This window comes from Tiliqua scincoides, chromosome 4 (genome assembly GCF_035046505.1).
Source record: "Tiliqua scincoides isolate rTilSci1 chromosome 4, rTilSci1.hap2, whole genome shotgun sequence".
Taxonomy (NCBI): domain Eukaryota; kingdom Metazoa; phylum Chordata; class Lepidosauria; order Squamata; family Scincidae; genus Tiliqua; species Tiliqua scincoides.
Window position 1 is genome coordinate 174,785,470 of NC_089824.1, and position 20,233 is coordinate 174,805,702.

Sequence of the window (20,233 nt, forward strand, 5' to 3'; positions counted from 1 at the left end):
AGGAAGTGAAAAGTTCATGAAATGGACTGACTGGTTCCTGAAGACTTTTGTTTTGTTGACAAAAAAGAAAAAAAACTGCCAAGGGCTGCATGCATATTGTAATAATATAATCAACAATGTGAGAATTCAACTAAATCCCCCCTCCCTTGCTTATGCAGCAGCACCACTGAAGTGCGTACTGTCTCCTGTGGGGGAGGCAGTCCCAAAGGTCTTCTTTGGGCAAAGGAATATTTGTTGCCTTGCTTTGGGGCAAGCTATCATTGCCCTGCAAATAAGCTGGCTCAAGTTTGAGTGGACCAGGGATGGCAGATCAAGGTTAGGATATCGGCAGTGGCAATACCTCTGATGCAGCCCCTTCCCTGCCTTGATCCCTGCCCCAATCTCTGCCCAGTTTCTTCTCTTCCCTGCCCCATCCCCCCCACCATCTACCTCCCTTTCCCCAACACTGTCTGACTGGTGCTAGGGGTCATTGCAAGGCTGCTGGTGCATTGCTTACAGCTTGCGCTTACGGCTACCACCTGACTATGCAAAACATATGACTTTTTGCAACAGCTATAAAGGACTTTGCGCAGCTGAAATGCTAGTTTTGGCCCCCTATTGGGGTCAAAATCATGCAAAAAGGAGAGGAAAATATACATGCTGAGCATGGAGGAGCAAATTGCTTATTAAAGGGCACAATTCTACCCAAACTTCCAGCACTGGCACAGCTATGCCAGTGGGGCATGCGCTGCATCCTGCAGTTGGGGGGCAGTCACGGAGGCCTCCTCAAGGCAAGGCAATGTTTGTTCCCTTACCCCAGAGTTGCATTGCCCTTACCTCGGTGCTGGAAAGTGGGTTAGGATTGTGCCCAAAATCAGACAGTGGTCATCTCAGAAGAAGTATCAGTCTTCTTTTACCTCTACAGACAAGAGCCAAGTGTTGTGTTGTGGCTAGAATGCTGAGCTTGGACTGGGAGACTTGGCTTCAAATACCCACTCAGTTCAAAATCTCTTTGGGTAACCTTGGCCCAGTCACTATCAGCCAATCCTACCAGACAGGGTTAGTTAGGGATTAGAACAGGGTTAGGTAGAGAGGGGATAGCCACTGCACACCCTGAGCATCCTGCCAGAAGGGTGAATTAAAGGTAACCCATGTTATGGAGCACTCATCTCAGATCTCGGGGGGTGGGGGCTGATCAGTATGTCCTGACTGGAAGTATTCACTAAACATTGTGGATCACTGAAGGAACATATTTAAACCCTTAATGCCCGCTGAGGGAAACATCAGCAGCTCATTACTGTCCATCATCAAGAAATAGAGCTTTGTATCCTGAGATGGCATTCCAGAAATGGATGGACTGTGCAAGGGGAAACGGTGGTTGTTGCTGATGCCTCCCCCCCCCCCCCACAGTCCCAAATTGGCTCCTGTGCATTTGGAGATCCTATGGAGCAAAATGGTATGTGGCAGGAGGGGAGGCTGCGGCAGTTAAAGAGGTTGGCAAAATTGCCTCTCCGTGCAGACATCTTTGAGGAATGGATTTAACTCATCCTGTACGACAGATGGTGATATAACAACTATTATGCTGTCTTTCATGGGGAACCATAAATGATACAAGGTTGGTAAAGGGACATTTGTGTCAACTGTCTGGACTCTCCCTCAATCCATATTCTTATGCAGGGATATATCCAAGAGGATATCTCAGTTCTCATATGTGCCACCCATAAAGTTGAGGAATATCTCCTCGGTTCAAGGGCAGTCTTTAAATAATAAAAAAGAACTACTGATATCACACTTCTTCAAGCATCCGGATGTGTTATTGCAAGAGGTTGGGGGGGGAAAGGAACGAACCTCCCAACAGCTGCTGCCTGGGGGGATGAAATATGGCAATTTTGGACAGTGGAGAAGTTAGCAGAGTAAAAAAAATTGAGAATTTAGATTAAAAAAAGAATATAGCTTGACACATGGTAATGGAACAAATGTTTCCTTACCTTGAAGACACCTCCAGCCTGCCTAATTTCAGCACTGTATACAGCACAGGCCCTGAGACCCTGCTGTGCAAGCACTGAATAGGATTGGACTGATATAGGTTGTCAGAGAAGGGTTTTTTGTTTTTTTTGAGCTATACTTATATTAGGAGTTTAAATGGGCACAAGAGATTTTTTTAGTGATTGTTTCAACTGAAATATTTTTTATGTGAATCTCATTTGTATATTGTAAAAAAAGGTGGAAAAGGCAGCTGTAAGGATGTTACAAAGCAACAAATACATGCCCAATAGCACTTACGTTCACTAGACTAGGAGGAATTCCTGGAACAGACGGGTGCTTTTTCTTTTCTTGAGCATACTCTTGCATTGATGGCTGGAAACCAGCTGCGCTGCCTGCACAACTAGCACAGATCCAACAATTATTCTGGACAGATGCATAGGCAGGCCTGGGAGGTAAGGTTGGCAGCTTTCAATCTGTCAGTCACATCTGTCTCTTGGAAATATACAGCTGTGCTGTGTGATACAGTCCTGGCTTGTTCCAGCCTGTTTCTCCTTGGTCCTATCTCAAAGCAGGCAGGATGGGAAGATGAAAATGGGCCTGGGGGAAAGGATGGGAGGCTGTGGTTTTATCCTTTCACAGAGCTGCAGTCCCTGCATTATCACTAGGGAGCCCTGGTAGTGGTGGGCTTCAGAGTGAACTGAAGTGTCCTGTGCCTTTAGGATTCTGAAGGAAAAGAGCATTTCTGATTACCTAAGTAAGACCCAAGGAGAAGCAGAGAGCAAAACTAAAATAAATTTGAAAAAAGCAATAAATTCTTGTGTGAGAAGTAAGAGTGAGCTTTTTGCTTTTTTAAAATTTAAAATTGTATTACCATATTAATATTTTGTTTCAGAGTATTTAGGTGACAAGAGTGCAGGCAGGTTCTTCGGTTTAATTTTTATGTTTGTATAGCACCTTGCTTTTTAGGCACTCAAGACAATACTGGCATTGCACTGAACAAGCAGAGAATATTCACTAACAAATTATCATCATTTGGTGGTAAATATTCTCTTCTTATTCTGTATTGTGTGAATATTCTCTGAATACCTCCTATGAGGCATCTGCATTTCACCTATGAATATTTTGTGGATTCAGTTATCCCTGGATCAGGTCTGCAGGGACCCCCTATGCACCCCCTGCACATGACCCCTTCAGCGCCGAGGGGAGTTCCATTCCCCTTATCTCCAGAGGGTCCTCTGACCCCAGAAGAGGCCACGGACTTCTGTCCTGGTCTCTGCTGGGCTCAGACCGAGCCTTGCAGACAAAGGAACACAACTTCCAGTTTCTTAAGTGACTTTTTAATGCCTTTTAAGGCCTTGGGAGCCCTGGGAAGCCCTCCAGGGCAGTCAGCATCTTTTAAGTATCTGATTTGCAATAGAACTTCATACATCAGAGCTGACCCATCTATGAGGCCAGCGGAAGTGGTTGCCTCAGGCAGATAACTGGCACATCCACCCACTTGCTTCCTCTGATCCTCCTTCTCCCACTCCCTGGATTGGAAATGGAAGTGGGAGAAAAAATGGAAGTGTGGTGGAGAAGAGAGCAGTGGGCTAGAGTACCAAAGGAACAGAGGTTGGCGCATTACTGGGTAAGGTGGGCAGCATTTGACATGCTAACTCAAGTGCCAGGAGTTCTTAAACCAACTTGTTTGCAAATGTCATTCTCATTTCATTCATTCAAACAAAGCAGATGAATTTCAGATTTTGATGTTGAGTCCAAATTTCAAGTGCCATATTTTGCATTTTGAAATTTTTCAGATTTTGAAATATTGCAAAATTTCATTTCAAGAAACTTTTTGCTGAACCATCCAGCTGCCAACATTCTAGAGGAAGACTCTGTATTCTGTCCCATCTGAAAATGTATCAGCTGGATCCCAGCTTTTCTTGCTGAGATCAAGAAAAGATCCTCAAACACTAGGGATTTCATTAGAGGGTAGGGCATCCCTGATGGGCCTCATAGAATCTGGGAGATGTGTTATGTATATGGCAGCTTTGAAGCTAGTATTTGAATTCAAATTGTGGCATGCTGGATCTACAATTTTTTAGGTCTGCATGGGAAAAACCACATCTTATGGAACCCAGGTTGCAGTCCTATCCACACCTTCCTGAGAGTAAGTTCCATTGAATACTATGGGATTTACTGTTGAGTAGATGTGCATAGGATTGTGCTCTCAGTAATTCTGTGACAGAGGGAAAAGTACTGTTGTTTCTCAAAAAAACTATTATGAGTTTGCATAGATAATTGTGAGGGATTCAGGTGTTTCCCTGATCTAGTACTAAACTTTATATAAAATTAAGCACTGTAGAGGTACTCTGGTAAAAAAAAAATAGTCATAGAGAGAAGCATATTTTTCATACTTTTTTTTTTTTTTTTTTTTGTCTTCCAACAGATTAAGGTTGTTGCCATGAAGGTTATTGCCAGCCTGATTGTCCCACTCATTCTTGTGCTGATTTATGGGGTGAATGGGCAGAGGCGCAGGCCTCCAAAGAAGCGTGTCACTCCCCCACCCTCTGAACCAGTTGAGCCTACGGAGTTGCCTCCACCCCTGCCACCAGGGCCCCCTTCGGTTTTCCCAGACTGCCCCAGAGAATGCTTCTGCCCTCCAGATTTCCCTTCAGCCCTTTATTGTGACAGTCGCAACCTGAGAAAAGTGCCCATCATCCCATCCAGGGTCCACTATGTCTATCTACAGAACAACTTCATTGATGAACTTCCTGAGGAATCCTTCAAGAATGCCACAGAGCTGAGGTGGATCAACCTGGACAACAACCGCATCAAGAAGGTGGACAAGCGAGTGTTGGAGAAGTTGGATCATCTTGTCTTCCTGTACATGGAGCGGAATCATCTGAAGGAAGTCCCCAGCAATCTCCCTCCCAGCCTGGAGCAGCTTCGATTGAGCTGGAACCGGATCTCCAAGATCCCTTCTGGTACATTCAACAAGCTGGAGCATCTCCTACTCCTGGACCTCCATCACAATGAGCTGAATGATGGAGTCTTCAATAAGAACACTTTCAAGGGGCTCAAGAATCTCATGCAGCTCAATTTGGCTCACAACAGGCTACAGAAGATGCCACCAGGGGTTCCTAATGCCCTTCACCAGCTCTTCCTAGATCAGAACAGAATTGATGACATCCCCAACAATTACTTCCAAGATTTTCGCGATCTGGCATTCCTCAGGCTTAATTTCAATAAGCTCTCTGACAAAGGACTGCCCAAAAATTCTTTCAACCTCACTAACTTATTGGTCTTGCACCTGTCACACAACAACCTCACCAGCATCCCTTTCATCAGTGCCAAGCTGGAGCACCTCTACTTGAATGACAATTCAATTGAAAGTGAGTCAGCGCCAATCACCATTTTTCGTTAGCCTACAGAAGAGTATCCTTTGTTGAGAGAGGGGCCAAACAACCTAAGCATGACTATATTACTCAGGGACCAGCACCCATAGTCAAAACCTAAAGAACTCACATTGTTGTCATTGATACATCAAATGGTCAGAAATGTTAAGCATCCTGTTTTCTTGCTTTGCTTTTGAATCAAGCTCATTCTCTGCCTCTTGACATTCTAGTTCTAGGGATTCTTTCCAACTCTACATTGAAAAGTAATTCCAAAAGCACAATCCTATCTTGCGCTGGAACAGACAGACCAGGAGCCCTGAGCTGTATCCAGTGCATGATGGGGCACCAAAGTGGCTCTTCCCCTTTCCCCTGGTTAAGCCACTGCAGCCCGTATGGGTTTCCTCAAACTTATGCCGCCTCCAGAGGTGCTCTGGAGCTGCTCTGTGCTGCTCAGGAATTGGGGTTGGGATCCAGCATAACTGCCAGGTCCCAGCCCCGCCTCCCGCTCCCTGCCTGCCCATTCCCAGGACCACCCTCCACCTGCCCTCCCCTCACCCTGGAACACCTCTCTCCTGCCTCTTCCCCATCCACCCCAGAGCCTTGTGTCAGCCGAGCTCAGCCAACACAAGGCTCCTTCCCCAAGTCAGCGTGCGGAGGCTGAATTTAGTCTCCGCGGGCCAGTGCACATCCATGCACCTGCCCAGTCGACTCACAAGAAGGCGCAAACGTGCTTTACGGCACGTTTGCAACCCTCTTGGGCCAGTGCAAGGACTTGTGCCGGCCCATCCCTGGGTCTGAATTGTGCCCCAAGTTGTTTATGCTTCCTTTTATTGCACATTGCGTGGTATGCATATAGGAGGGGGAAACGGATTACCTAAACCTGTTGGTTCAAATAAGATTTGGGAATAGAGTATGGTTCGAGGGAAGGATATTGTACAGTTTTCAGCAAACCCCTAGTCATCTGACAGCATAGATGGCATCCCACAGAATGCACAAGAACAGTCATGGGAGTAACAAAGCCTCTCCCCCTGCTACCCCCAGATGTTTGTATTGCTGGAGCTCCCACCACCTGCGGCCTTGATTGAAAACATCTGCAGGGGAGCAGGAATGCAGAATTCCTTCCAGAAATTTCTAGCAAGCCAAGGAAACAATAACCCTTGATACTTACAACCAGCCTAAGCATGTTGTATTTTGCACTGTAATTTAAAGTTCTGCCACTCTGGAAGGGCAGCAGTTTAGGCCAATAGAAGCCTACTTATATATGATGAGCCCCCAAGAAAAAAACTGTACTTTGAAGTAACTTTATCCATATCTGGCAGCTCAAGGCAAAATCATACTTTTTAAACCAGGATAGCTCAGTGGTGGAACACTGATCATGCCAGACGCAGATTTCAGAGTTCAGACTATTTGATCCTTGCTTAAGAATTATGAGGTTTCATTTGGATTTGTGCCTCTAGTCTAAGGTTATCCTAAGATCACTGCAAGCAAAAGACTAGAGACCTCTTTCTCTAGAGAGAGAAATGTGAAGCTGAGACTTACTGGCAGCTTTTTTGCCCGACTGTCCACTGTCTTTTTTGTCTCCTGTTTCAGCAGCAGGGATGCATCTGCCCTGGGGCAAGACAGTGCAAGTGCCCTGGGAGCCAATTGGAAGGAGTGCCAGCACATGCTCTCTAATAGCTTCCCCAGTCGGGAAGTGATTTGAACACATGCACCCTCTCAGCAGCCAGTCAGGCCTGTTCACCCCAGCAACCATGGTGAATGTGCACACACTTCAGTAGCTTCCCAAGTTGGGAAGCAACTGGGGTGCCTTCCACCTGGGCACTCACAATGGTGGCTGTGGTGATTTCACGCCAGCTGTCACTCTTGAGTGTCAATGATCTCCAACCATTGCCTGACTCAGGAAGCAGCTGGAGAACCCAGAAAGTGACGTCATGTGATGTCATGATGTTGCGTGACTCTATGACATTGCATGATGTCATAGAGTCACGCATGATGTCATGATGCATGCATGATGTCATGATGCATGCATGATGTCATGATGTTGCTGTCCCAGACACCATAGGCCCTGGGTATGCCTCCGTTCAGTAGTCAACTTAGCTATCACACAACTTGCTTCCAGTGCTGATGCAGCCGTGCCAATGGGGCATGCATTGCATCTGTGGGGCTACTCATGGTGATGTGGGAGGACAGAATGTAATCAGACAGCCTCCTAGCTCTGCTCCCACTTTTAGTGATAGAATCATACAGTTGGGACTTTCAAGGCCATCTAGTCCAGCAGCGCCCTACAGGTAGACCACAGCTGCGATACAAGGACATCTGCAAGAGGGATCTGAAGGCCTTAGGGATGGACCTCAACAAGTGGGAAACCCTGGCCTCTGAGCGGCCCGCTTGGAGGCAGGCTGTGCAGCATGGCCTTTCCCAGTTTGAAGAGACACTTTGCCAACAGTCTGAGGCTAAGAGGCAAAGAAGGAAGGCCCATAGCCAGGGAGACAGACCAGGGACAGACTGCACTTGCTCCCGGTGTGGAAGGGATTGTCACTCCCGGATTGGCCTTTTCAGCCACACTAGACGCTGTGCCAGAACCACCTTTCAGAGCGCGATACCATAGTCTTTCGAGACTGAAGGTTGCCAATACTATAGTCCAGCAGCATTTTGAAGGAATCCTCTTGAGAGAAAATCCTCTCTCATCTCCAAATGATATGAGAAACAATTTTTACAGGTGACCAGGTCTCTGCCATCTCTTGCCTCATACATGGCAAACTATGTGTTATGGTAGCATTATATATTTTGTGTGCAGGAGTCTGCAAAGTAAGGAGATAATTCCAACATTATCAAATCCAAAGTATCCTACGATATCATTGCATTTCAGTGACAGTAGTCCTGAGCATCACAAGGTATAAAGGTCTTCCTTTCAGCTTCAGAATAGTGCAAAGCTACTCAATTCAATCAATTTCCAGCTTTTCTTATTAGTAGTTAGAACTAAGAATAGGGAGGAAAATTTAGTGATTTACGCTTTCCTTGTGCCTACTTGTTATTCTGAGACCAGTTCTGCCAGATCAGTTCTGCCAGATTATTTGATCTTGTAAGTCTACCTGGTCTGTGGAGAGCTCCAAAAAGAGGGACGAAACCTTCCATGGGTAGATCCAGCTAATAAGGAATTGACTGCCCAGGAGTAGCATGTATGGCTTTGTAAAATTCAACACAAAGGGAGACATGAATCTAGTTAGACCCACAGGAAGAGGTGACACTGTGCAAGAGGGTGGAGAATGTGGGACATATGGGATAAATCAGGCTGGTCCATTGTCAAATGGCATTTGGCAAGAAGACCCATTTAATGGGGTACTGAGCTCAGAAATAGTCCAGATCGAAGAAAAATGCATGGGACTGTTGTTGCACGGGCAAGTAATTCATTCTTAAGGGAGAGAGTACCTATAGCTTATGGATGCTCCATTCTCCCTAGGCATGACAACAGACCATTCTCGTTCCTGTACCTGATGACATGGCATAAAATATACACAGTTTGCACTGAGGTTCAGGTGCACATAGAGCTGTGATTTACAATTATACTCATTATGCAAATTTTTCAGGAGAAACAGTGTACATCTATGAGGAGGCAAGACTTTCTGTAAGAACACTTATCCTATTGTTCATGTTGTTATGGCAAGACTTGTGATAGAGCTGCCCAGTTCCTGGTCTTCTGAGACCTCCCAGCTGTGGATCTCTCATCTTTGCCCAGAATCAATACCACGTGCAGTAAAAAGTACAGATTGGCTCCAAGTTTACTGCAGTAGCAGCCCAATCCTAACACACACACACATCCCCAGCCAATGCAGACGTACCACCAGAGTGCATATTGCATCCTGCAGGGAGTCAGTCCCAGAGGTTTCCTCTGAGTAAGGAAACACTTGTTCCCTTGCCCAGGGATAAGCCTCCATCACCCAAATGGGTCTGTTCAAACCTGCTCCAGCTATGTAGCTGGCGCAAGTTTGAAAACACCTGGGAAGGTTGATTGAGTCCAGGGCAGGGGATAGAATATCAGCAGCACCACTGCTGCCGGTACTGCTACTTTCTCAGCATTGACCCCCCCCTTCCCACTCTAGTCTCTTGTGCATTCCTCCCCCTCTCCACCCCATTCTGCCCATCCCCCACCCACCTCCCTCTCACATTTGGTGCTGATGTACCAGTGCTGGGGCTTTTGCTGGAGCATGGCTGCAGCTGTTAGCTGCAGAGTGCTAGTTCTGGCAGCACTCATAGACTTGGGACTACAATGCTATCCACACTTACCTGGGACTAAGCCCCACTGATTGTAATGAGGCATACTTTTGAGTAGACATGCATATGATTGGGCTCCAAAAACACAATGACCAGCAAGTCCTTCCATCAAGGTGGAAAATTTTCAGGTTTAGCGCCATTCATAATGAACAACTCTTTTATAGATGTATGACTTGAAAGTATACATCTAGTTATTGTAACAATTATCAGTAATCAAAACTTAATGAAATCACATACCGATATGCTAACAATTCTCATATAATCATATTTCTAATTCACTCTCAACAGGTATTTAATTACATTTTAATATCACACCTAGTTTAACATGAAGACGTAACTTACAATTCACATTCTGTAAGTCTAGTGCAGAGTTGACATGGATACTACAGAGCAAAAGATTGGAGAATGCAGCTAAGAAGTACAAATGCTCTCACCATTGTAACCTTAACAACTGGTTATAGTAATCACTTTTCTACTCAGGCTCAGAATGTGAGACTTGATCCTTTTTAACATTTTACTACTACATATATTTAAACCCTGTGGTGCAGGTGCACAGCAGCCCAGGCATGCCAGCCTCCTTAAGAGAATGTCTACATCGTTTATGGAGATGAATTACTAGTTGACAATGTACTGCAAAATTGAAAAAGAGATGGAAGCAGGAAAGGCCCTTATACAGGGCAAGGAGAAGTCTGTCTGCTATTTCACGCTGATGGAGAGGGGCACAAGGCCAAAACGGACCACTGTAATAACATAACTCCCCTTTTGACTCACTCTTCCAATTGACAATGGGAAGAATGAGGGATTTCCCCAAGGTAGAAGGAGAAAGTTAGAATCAGTGAGCTCTGGCCAACCAACTTAACCAGTTACCATGCTTTCTTTTCTCCCTTTAGAAATCAATGGGACCCAGATATGCCCCACTTCGCTGATCTCTTTCCACGAACCATCCACAGACCTTGAAAATGTTCCTCGTCTTCGTTACCTGCGCCTCGATGGCAATCAGCTGAAGCCACCCATCCCTTTGGACCTGATGATGTGTTTCCGACTCTTGCAGTCTGTCATATTCTAAGCCTTGCAGCAATCGCCAATCCCCGGGGACTTTGGCTTTGCGCTGTGTGACTTGATTCCAGTCTATGTTAGACATGGGGAATATATCATCTCTACCCTGACCTTCCCTTCCAACTCCTTCTCTTTGCGGCTGCATTCTGCTTCCTCCCCCTTTGGCTGCAGGAAGCTCTGTTCTCAGTGCATCTCCTCTTATGCAGCATTTTATAGAGGCTTTGTCCCCTCTGAGAATTGCACAGCTTGTTAGATGCATGTACCAAAAGTTATCATAAAATTGGTCTCTTCTGTCCTTTAATTTTTATCAAAAATAGAGAAGGGAGTATACCCAGAAGATCTAGTCACATGTAGCAGTAGTACTACTGTTTTGCTGTCAAGCATCAAATACAATTATTCACCTGGCAACAGCACATCAAGTTTATAAAAGAGAATTATACTTGTGCAAATTTTGCAGAAGAAACAATGACAGATTAGATTAGATTTGTCATAACGCTGAGAGAAAAAAATGTCCATACTTTTCATTTAAATGTATGCATTGCAGGTGCTTTCAGTGACATGTCTCATAATTTTGGTGAGCTAAAAGACATATGTAAATATGTTCACAACCAATTGGTGCCACAGTAAGGTGGTACTAACATCCTTGCAATATCCTTAACAGTGTCTTTACAGACATCACAAAGGAAGCAATTCCCCATTTCTTAAAATATGCTGCCTTGAAGTAGCATACCACAGCCACCAGTCAAGGGTGGCTTTTTCTCTGGGTGAGAAAAAGAAGAGGGGGATAGAGAGGAGGAGGAAATGTTGAAAGGAGGAGAATGCTGTGTGGAGAGTGGGAGAAGCAGAGGCTGGCACATCATTGGATAAGAGGGTAGTTTCTGGCACACCACCATTGTAAGGCATCAGGAGCCTTGGGCCAGTGACCAGTCACACATGCATCCATAGAATGCCCATACGGCTTATGGGTGATTTGCAAACCCCTCCATTGTGAGATAGCCCAGCGGTACCACAGGGACATACTTAACGCAGCACAATCAATCTGTGTGATCATTCATAATCTCTCATTTCTTCCTGTGTTGCTTTGATGTGGTTTGTACAGCAAACATGTAAAGAACAACATAAGAAGGATGAAAGAGAAGGAGGAGGGAAGCACTGAGGTATCAGACTGAGGGCGCAATCCTAACCAACTTTCCAGCACTGGCATAGCTGTGCCAGTGGGGCATGCGCTGCATCCTGCAGTTGGGGGACAGTCACGGAGTCCTCCTCAAGGTAAGGCAATGTTCATTCCCTTACCTCAGAGTTGCATTGCCCTTATGTCAGCGCTGGAAAGTTAGTTAGGATTTCAGCCAAAGGCATGCAATCCTAACCACACTTTCCTGAGAGTAAGCCCCACTGAACAAAATAGGACTTACTTCTGAGTAGACGTGGTTAGGATTGTGCCCTTAAGAACTGAAAAATGGATGTCAACAGAACACAAAAGCATCACTTTCCTGTCAGGTTTTCCTGACAGGAAATAGATCACAAATACCAGACCATGAGGTGAACTGTTCTGTGGATGGGGCATTGCATGGGATGCAGGGGGCCGCTTCAATTGTTTTGACCAACACATCTCCTTATGCAGCATCAGCAGAGAACAAAACAAGCAAACAAGCAAACTAAAACAATACCAGCAAGTGACTGGGCCACATTTCTCTGGCAAGTTTTGTGGAAACTTCTTAGTAAAAATAGACATCATGTTCTTGTCTGTACTTTTTCCATTCTGCTTGGGTAGGGAGTACCACAGAACCCAAACCCAAAAAGACTTGTCTGAAACCACCTTGAGACCGTTAAAAAAATCTAGGTTACCATAGTTTTAGAATTGCAGTTCTCAGCTTGGTAAACTGCTTTGTCTGCCTACAATTTTCATTTGTGTTTTTCCTGTTACATTATCCATGACCTCTGTGCCTGACAGTTCTGCCTCATTTACCTTTTTGTAATCCAACATTCCTTAGATTACTGCTCTGCTTGGTCTCTGAACCTCATCCAAATAGTCGTCCTCTGTCTCACCGAGCCTGACCAGTTTGTTCCACCCACTGGGCAAGGACTTCAACTAGTCCTTTGCTATTGGACCATCTGTCTTATTGACATCTCATTTGCACTTGGGATAAAACAACTTGATCTCTCTCTCTCTCTCCCCTACCATATCCATCCCTTTTTGAGGCAGCACATCCAGCGCTCTCACATTTTTGCATTCAGAGTGATTTATTCTATTGCCATTCCAATGTGCAGTGTTTAAATCTCTCTCTCTCATTCCTTCTCACAACACCCCTGTAAGGTAGATCATTATTTTTCCAATTTTACAGATGAAGGTCTGAGAAATAGGACCATGGTCTCAAGGCAACTCAAACAGAAGTAGAATCCAAGCTGCCTATGTCCAATGAGGTCACTGAGCTACAACACTGACACTGCAGGTTAAATGCTGGCCTCTTTATGCTCAAGCTCCTGCAATCCAGGACAGCTTCTGACATAACAGCTTTTCACTGTTATGCTTGGTTATGCTATGGCATAACAGCTTATACTGTACATTTGTACAGGTGTCTGTACACATGTACATGTTTTCATGTGGATGACTTGATAAGCATTCATTTTAAAAGAGAACATGGAGACTAGGTGCTCCATAATTGTAGAGTACTGCTTGCATGTATTTCTGTAATCAAGCTGCATGTAGTGTACAAAAAACGGTACATGCATGCAATGTACACAGATTGTAACTGCATTAAATGAAATGCTTTGATAAGGAAAATAATCACAATCAATTGGTGCTAAGATCCCTGACTGTTCCCCCAGTTGGCCATTCACCATGATTAAGATGGCCAAACTCATGACAGCATGCTTCCCTTCCAGGTGGAGGGTCACTAGGTAATTAAAATCTCTAATTTTTTTAGATCTTGGCCATCCCAGTTAAGTTGAAAGTGCAAACAGGTGGATGTATCTGAAACTGGTTTACCTTCAAATAATCTTGTTCTCTTTCTTCCCATTCCTACAACATGGTATCTTGTTTTCTTGTGAGCTCGCTGAATTATCGGGTGGGTCACTGTGAGATACAGGATGCTGGCCCAGATGGGCCTTTGGCCTGATCCAGCAGTGTTGTTCTTAGGTTCTTGCTTTTATTTTACCTTAATCTTTGCTCCCTTTGGCTTGATAATGTAGAAGTTGCTCCTTCATAAAAACTTGCATGAATTTCCACATCTCCCCCTTTTCTCTCCTGTTTTTGGTTCCACAAAACAAATTTGGAGGTAAGTCAATGTAAATAGAGCTCTGCAGCCAACAGCATATACAGCCCCCCCCCCCCACTTCTATCTTTCTAGTTATTCCAATCTCTGACCCTCTTCAAACCACTGCTTGGGTGGAGCTTTGATCCAAAGCCCATAGAAGTCAACAGGGGACTCTGGATTACACCCCTAATGACCAAACAACCTCAGTCCTTTGGACACACTCCCTGATAAAACTCAGCATCTCCCACTGGTACCCATGTTGGGGTTGGGCGTGCTTGGGATCACTTATTTTAATAGAAATGCAGGCATGAAACTTGCTTTTAATTTAATCTAACTATGTATCTATCTATCTTATGGGGCCTCATTTGGCCTTCTGTTACACCAGTGTAAACTAGTGTAACCCCATCGATATTTGTTGAGTTACTCTGGATTTATGCTTGTAACATTTGGAATAGGATCTGCTGTTTTCTTTTTATATCCTATTAAATCTATTGTCTAAGTTTCAACTGTGTTTGTGTTCTTGAAAAATGCACCTGATGCCCTATGTCTTCCTTTATGCCATATGATGTCCTTATGGAGATACTGCCCATTTTAAGGTAGGTCTCCCATGTGTTGAACATTATGAAATGTATCCGGTGAAACTCTTCCCAGGATGTGGATGCTGCGATAGGAGACCCTTCAACTATTACATTCCTACTCACAATAGGTTGTCCATGCCTCGCTTTTCTTCACCAACATTCAGGCAGGAGTATTCATTTAGCGAAATGCCTCTGCTGCAAATGTTTCTCCATTCCTAGCTTTATCTAAGTGGCAAAGCACCAGTCTCTGTGCAATTGGCTGGTTTCAAGGTACCATATTTGAGGCACTTGATATGTGTGTGTGTGTGTGCAAGGTACAATATTTGAGGCACTTGATGTGTGTGTGTGTGTGTGTGTGTGTGTGTGTGTGTTGCAATGTTGGCAACCTTCAGTCTCAAAAGACTATGGTATCGCCCTCTGAAAGGTGGTTCTGGAACAGCGTCTAGTGTGGCTGAAAAGGCCAATTCGGGAGTGACAATCCCTTCCACACTGGGAGCAAGTGCAGTCTGTCCCTGGTCTGTATGTGTTTGCATCTATGGCCCATTGTTCTTTATTTTGGATATTTATAAGGCACACTTCAGCATCAAGTGCCCAAGATCATGCACACGTAAAATGAGAAAAATAAATGCAATTTTAAAAAGTCAATCATAAAGTCATGAAAGCTGCAGAAATGGCAACCATTCCAAGAAAATAAAAGCCAATAGCAGCCATTAAAATCATAATTAAAGTCAGCTATACAACACACTGGAATGCCTGGAAAAATATATTTTTAAAGAAAGTGTTCACTTACATCAGAGTTGGTGTCAGATCTTGTTTAATGAGGACATTCCAAATACAGTATGGGCTACCAGCAGCACTGAGTAAGTCCTCTGCCCAATCTCCACCCACCTAACTTCAGGTGGAGAAGGAACCCCAGTAATGACTATGGCAGAAGGCAGCCCTTCAGCTTTTCATCCCAAGTCTTGAAGGCCTTGTAGGCAATTACCACTTAAAATAGACCTTGGAACTGTGTTTTGAAATTGACTGGCAGTGGATGGGATCTGAGGTGCTCGTCCCTTTTCTGCAAATGCCACCTTTTGCAGGTACCAGGGCCACTAGAGATGGCAGCTATGCACAGGAGAGAGTGGCTTGCCCTACAGCTGAAGTTGCATATTGCTCCATCTTTCCCCCCCAAACTGTACTGCTTTTGAAGGGCCAAGTGGCAGCACTGCCACATCTTGTTCACTGCTGCACTACCCCCCCCCCCCACCAGCCATCTACAATTCCAGTGGGGTCAGGCCAGGCAGGGTAGTGTCACCTGGACACCGCAGCAGAGGAACCACATACCTTGTCACACTGTGAAGTATCACTAGTAGAAAAGCACTGGTTTAAGTGGTGAACTGATATGTGCCCTATAGCTAGTCTCAGTTAATAATCTAATCACTGCATTTTGTTCAGTATTAAATGATCTTTCTGATACCTTTTCAAATGCATTACAGTGTGTTGCAGTAGTCCAGTCTAAAAGTTACCACGGCATGGGTAAGTGTGGTCAGTCTATCTATGTCCAGGAGGGGTCACAGTTGTCATATCGGCCTTAGTTAATGAAAGGGGCTCCATGCCACTGATGCTAATTGGGTCTTCAGTGACAAAGCTGGATCTCTCAACACCCGCAGATGGTGCCAGACAAATACTTTTTTAAAAAAAATTCCATATCTGATAGATTGCTATTGCTGCCAGTTTGATCTACTGTTTTATTCTGAGTTTTTTTGTTGTTCATTCTCTCTCTCTCTCTCTCTCTCTCACACACACACACACACACACACACCGAGAGAGAGAGAGAGAGAGAGAGAGAGAGAGAGAGAGAGAGAGAGAGAGATTCCCTGAGAATATTTCATATTGGAAGGTGGCATATGCAGTTATTAAATACATTTGACATTCTGAGGGTTTATTCTGCCACCCACTTTCTTCCCAAAACTGAGGACATCAAATTTGTACAGAAGAAAATGGCAAACTCCCAGCCCCACAATCGTTCAGCCTAACAGCAAGGCTGTGAAGAAAAGCTTTAATTGAGCATGGCTGCTTCTGAGGGATTTAACTAAGGAACACCATGGGGGTCATAAGGGGAGGGGGCAGCTTGGTGACAGATGGAATCACCATCACTTCCATGGGCTGTACTTTCTCCTTTTTGTCTGCCCACCCCATCGCTTTGAAACAGTCATCTGTGTTGTCCCCACCATCTCCTTCTAAGCAATTCAATTCCACCACGCTGGGGCTGCAAGAGCACTGAGTGCCGGCCTTTCTGTTCAAGGAAGACAAAGAACGAAAGTGGTATGTACATCTGTAGCTTTCTCCTTTTTAAGCATCTTTTCATTTTCCGTATTTGGTCTTTAACAACCAGGGATCTGGGAATTTTTGGTGTCCAGAGCCCTTTATGCTGCTAAAAGGAGTCTCAGGGAGCTCCAACAGTGCACGTACATGCATATGCGTGGAGTAGTCAACACTGAGTCCAACACCATATACTGGCAAAGAGCAGAACAGAAGGAGGAAGGAGAGCCATGGACAGGGGAGACGGATGCACAAACAGAGCAGGGAGCAGATGGAGGTCACTGATGGTGTGCTTGTGCGGCTCCTAAAGGGGTCTCAGGGAGCCCCAGGGTTCCTAGGAGCTCACTACAAGCAACATTGATTAATAAATTAATAAAGACCGTTATTGCAGGTGTCAAGGACTGGGCAGGGAGAAGTCAGTGTTTCAGCTCTCAAGCTGTTTAGGAATTTGAAAGTGGAAAAAAAAAATCTTAGTCATGCCTGGAAACAAGCTGTAATAGATGCATATCCTTGTGTAAACCCACGGGGGTGAGCCTGTATGTGTCTGTTTGCAAGTACGGTAGATGCATGTTACATCACAAACACATGCAGATTTGTGTGGGTGTGCACCTCCACATTTGTGTAAACACTGCGCACCTCAGTGGTGATATCCATCGTAATAATTAAGTCAGAAATACACGCGCAGATGGAATAAATGCTTTGGCAAATGTGTTGCATTTATAGGGCTTTGATCCAAGCACCAGCAGCTTCTGAATTCAGCACCTCCTCCTTCCAAGAAAGGTGCTGGTAATCAATTTTCAATTCCTCTACTCAAATCTGCCCTTACACTTGCGGGAATGCAGACTGCGCCTACTGTTGTTGACCTCAGTCATCCTGTAAGGCGGTCAGAACTATGAAGTCCTTTAGCATGTACTGAAAACTGATTTCTTTTTTTAAATTGCATTGGCCTCATAGATTATATAGGCAGCTTGGACAGTAGCATTGTGCAGACATTACACCTGAGACTGTAATGGGGGGAGGAGCACTCGGGCAAACCCCACCCCCACATACTTAGGAAGCCTTGCCCCCCCACACAGTGATTTTCTGCATCAGCAACAGCCCAACCAGATCCACTGCCAGATCTAGTGCCAGTTGGACTCCCCCCCCCCCAAACTCAGAAACAAACAAACAAAAAGCAGCCACTGATCTTGCTCCTTCCTGGGTGAGTCTTTTGAACAAAACTGGGAATGTAGGTCATGTGGGGCATTCCTAGTGTGTTTCAGTTTCTCTTTTATTTAAAGGGACCACAAAGAAGGATGGGGGTGAGGGGATAGGGAAGCAGACCAGCCCTACCCTACCCTGCCCTGCTCCCCAAAACCTACAAAGGCAGTGCTGAACCGCTTCCCTACCCTCTCAGCTCACTCCTTCCTTTCGTAGCATGAGGTGGGTGAAGCTGATCACCACTGCTCACATGATGTCTTGTTCCTCCCTCCACTACATGAAAGTTCTCCATGTGTTCCTAATGTCTGCACAGCGCTTATGCATGCACCTGTTTGAGTGTTCACATGTCTTACACTGGGTTCATCTACATCAGTGCTGTCAACACCAACTCATAGCACCTCATCAGGTTTTCAAGTATGAGCTTTTACCAATCCAACCTGGAGATGTCAGGGATTGAAATGGGGATCTTCTGCATGCAAAGCAGATGCTCGGTTACTGAGCTATGCCTCCCATTACAAAGTGCTTCAGAAGTTCAGGGCCAAGAGGTGGGACTAACAAATGAGTGTGCACAAAGACAATGTCGTTGAAGGTGTGCTTACTTGGAAACAAAAAGGGCTTTGGTAAAAAGGAAACCTTTGAGTCTGAAAAGAGAGCAAAGTCAGCAAAAAATAGGACTAGGAGTCAAGATACTTACGTGCTGATACTGAAAAGAGGGCTCCTGAATTCTTTTTGTGGAGCAAAGGATAGTAGAGTTGGAATGGAGCTGGGGACCAGAACTCCTGGGTTATGTTTGTGATCTACTGTGCAGCACTTTGGGTGGCCATTTTTGTTCTGCAGGGCTCCTGTGCCTTTAACAATTATATGCCCAACAGAAATCCAGTATGGTCAACTTTCCACACCACTTTGTCTTCATGCCAGGAAAAAAAAATGATAGCATCTCTAATGGGGGAGATCATCTCTCCTGCCCAAACATTCATTTCTTCAGCCGTGATCAGGACAAAATAAACAAGCAAACAAAACTGCTCATTACATTTGTCATAGGCAGAGCGTCAGGATTTGAGCAATCTGAAGGGATTGAAAAAGCAGGATGAGAATTAACTGATGATCCATAATTCACCAGGTTCCCCATAGCCATCTCAGCATCCCCATTTGTGGTGCAAACCTTCACTCCCTGTTTCTGAAGCAGCCTCCTGCCTTACCACCCTCTGAATGTCCTTTGAATTTACAGTCAATTCTGGCTTGCAAGTAAGAGGTGAAGCTGCTCTGGGCCTCCCCGGCATACTGGAGCACTCAGGCATAAAAATGTCTGAAAGGAAAGAGAAAGTAATAACCCCCTTCAGGCGAGAGGCTTCCGTTATCTGTTCTCTGCTGCTGTGAAGCCCCCAGTCACTGTATGAAGCTGGCAGAGAAACTTCTTTTGAAAGCGCTGCTGGGCAAGGTCAGGCAGTCTCTGAAAGCAAAAGAAGGTAGAGGCATAATCAGGAGGTGAAACAGAGGTTTGATAAACGAGAACAAGAAAGGAGTCACAGCCAGCAGATTGCAGGGGAGGCAGAGATGGAGAAATGACAGCAGGAAGCCTGGCCTATAGCGGGCCGAGCACAGGATTGGGAGGGGGATTTATAGCATCTGGGGCTCTGCTGCAGACAGAAAGTTCCTTTTAGTCCCAATTTTTTTTTTTAAAGTACATGTTCCCATTAGTTCATACATTTTCTAATAGTTGAGACTGTTGAAGCCATCTGAAAGTCGCACATTCTGGCTTGAAATAATTTATGTATTTATTTTCTATATGTATATCTTGCTTTTCATTTAAAAATAGCAAAGCAGTTTACAAAATATTTTAAAATTATAATAAATTATTTATTTATTATAAAAGCAAATCATCAGTAACGGTGAACAAATTCCGTGTCAAGTCAGGCTTTTGTGGCATTAAAAACTTTCTGAGCCAAGAAAGAATTCCGTCTCTATTTTACAAAGGCAGTCTGCTCTCCCTTGGGCATCACAAGTGTGGTGTCACCACTGAAAGGCCCTATTAAGTGCCAGCTCAATTTTTTGTTACTGGTGGACCAGAGAGCACAGCTTTTGCAATCAAAGCCCAGGCAGGTTCCAAAAGGAACCAGTGGTCTTTAAGATAACCTCTTCCCAGATTGGTTAAAGCTTTGAAAGCTTTGGGATAGCCTGGATGTGTAATAAATAGGACACAGGAAACTGCCATAGACTGAGTCAGACT

General features: G+C 44.8%; 1 protein-coding gene across 2 annotated transcripts in view; it reads left to right on the forward strand.

Annotated features, from left to right (window-relative positions):
* PRELP (proline and arginine rich end leucine rich repeat protein) overlaps positions 1-12,337 on the forward strand; it is a 29,687-nt gene extending 17,350 nt beyond the window's left edge. For both annotated transcript variants that reach the window (XM_066626432.1, XM_066626433.1), the window contains exons 2-3: positions 4,394-5,339; positions 10,505-12,337. In XM_066626432.1, coding sequence (XP_066482529.1) covers positions 4,409-5,339; positions 10,505-10,680 — 1,107 coding nt within the window. In that variant the 5' untranslated portion in view covers positions 4,394-4,408 and the 3' untranslated portion in view covers positions 10,681-12,337. The remainder of the gene's footprint in view (positions 1-4,393; positions 5,340-10,504) is intronic.
* Positions 12,338-20,233: the final 7,896 nt, after the last annotated feature.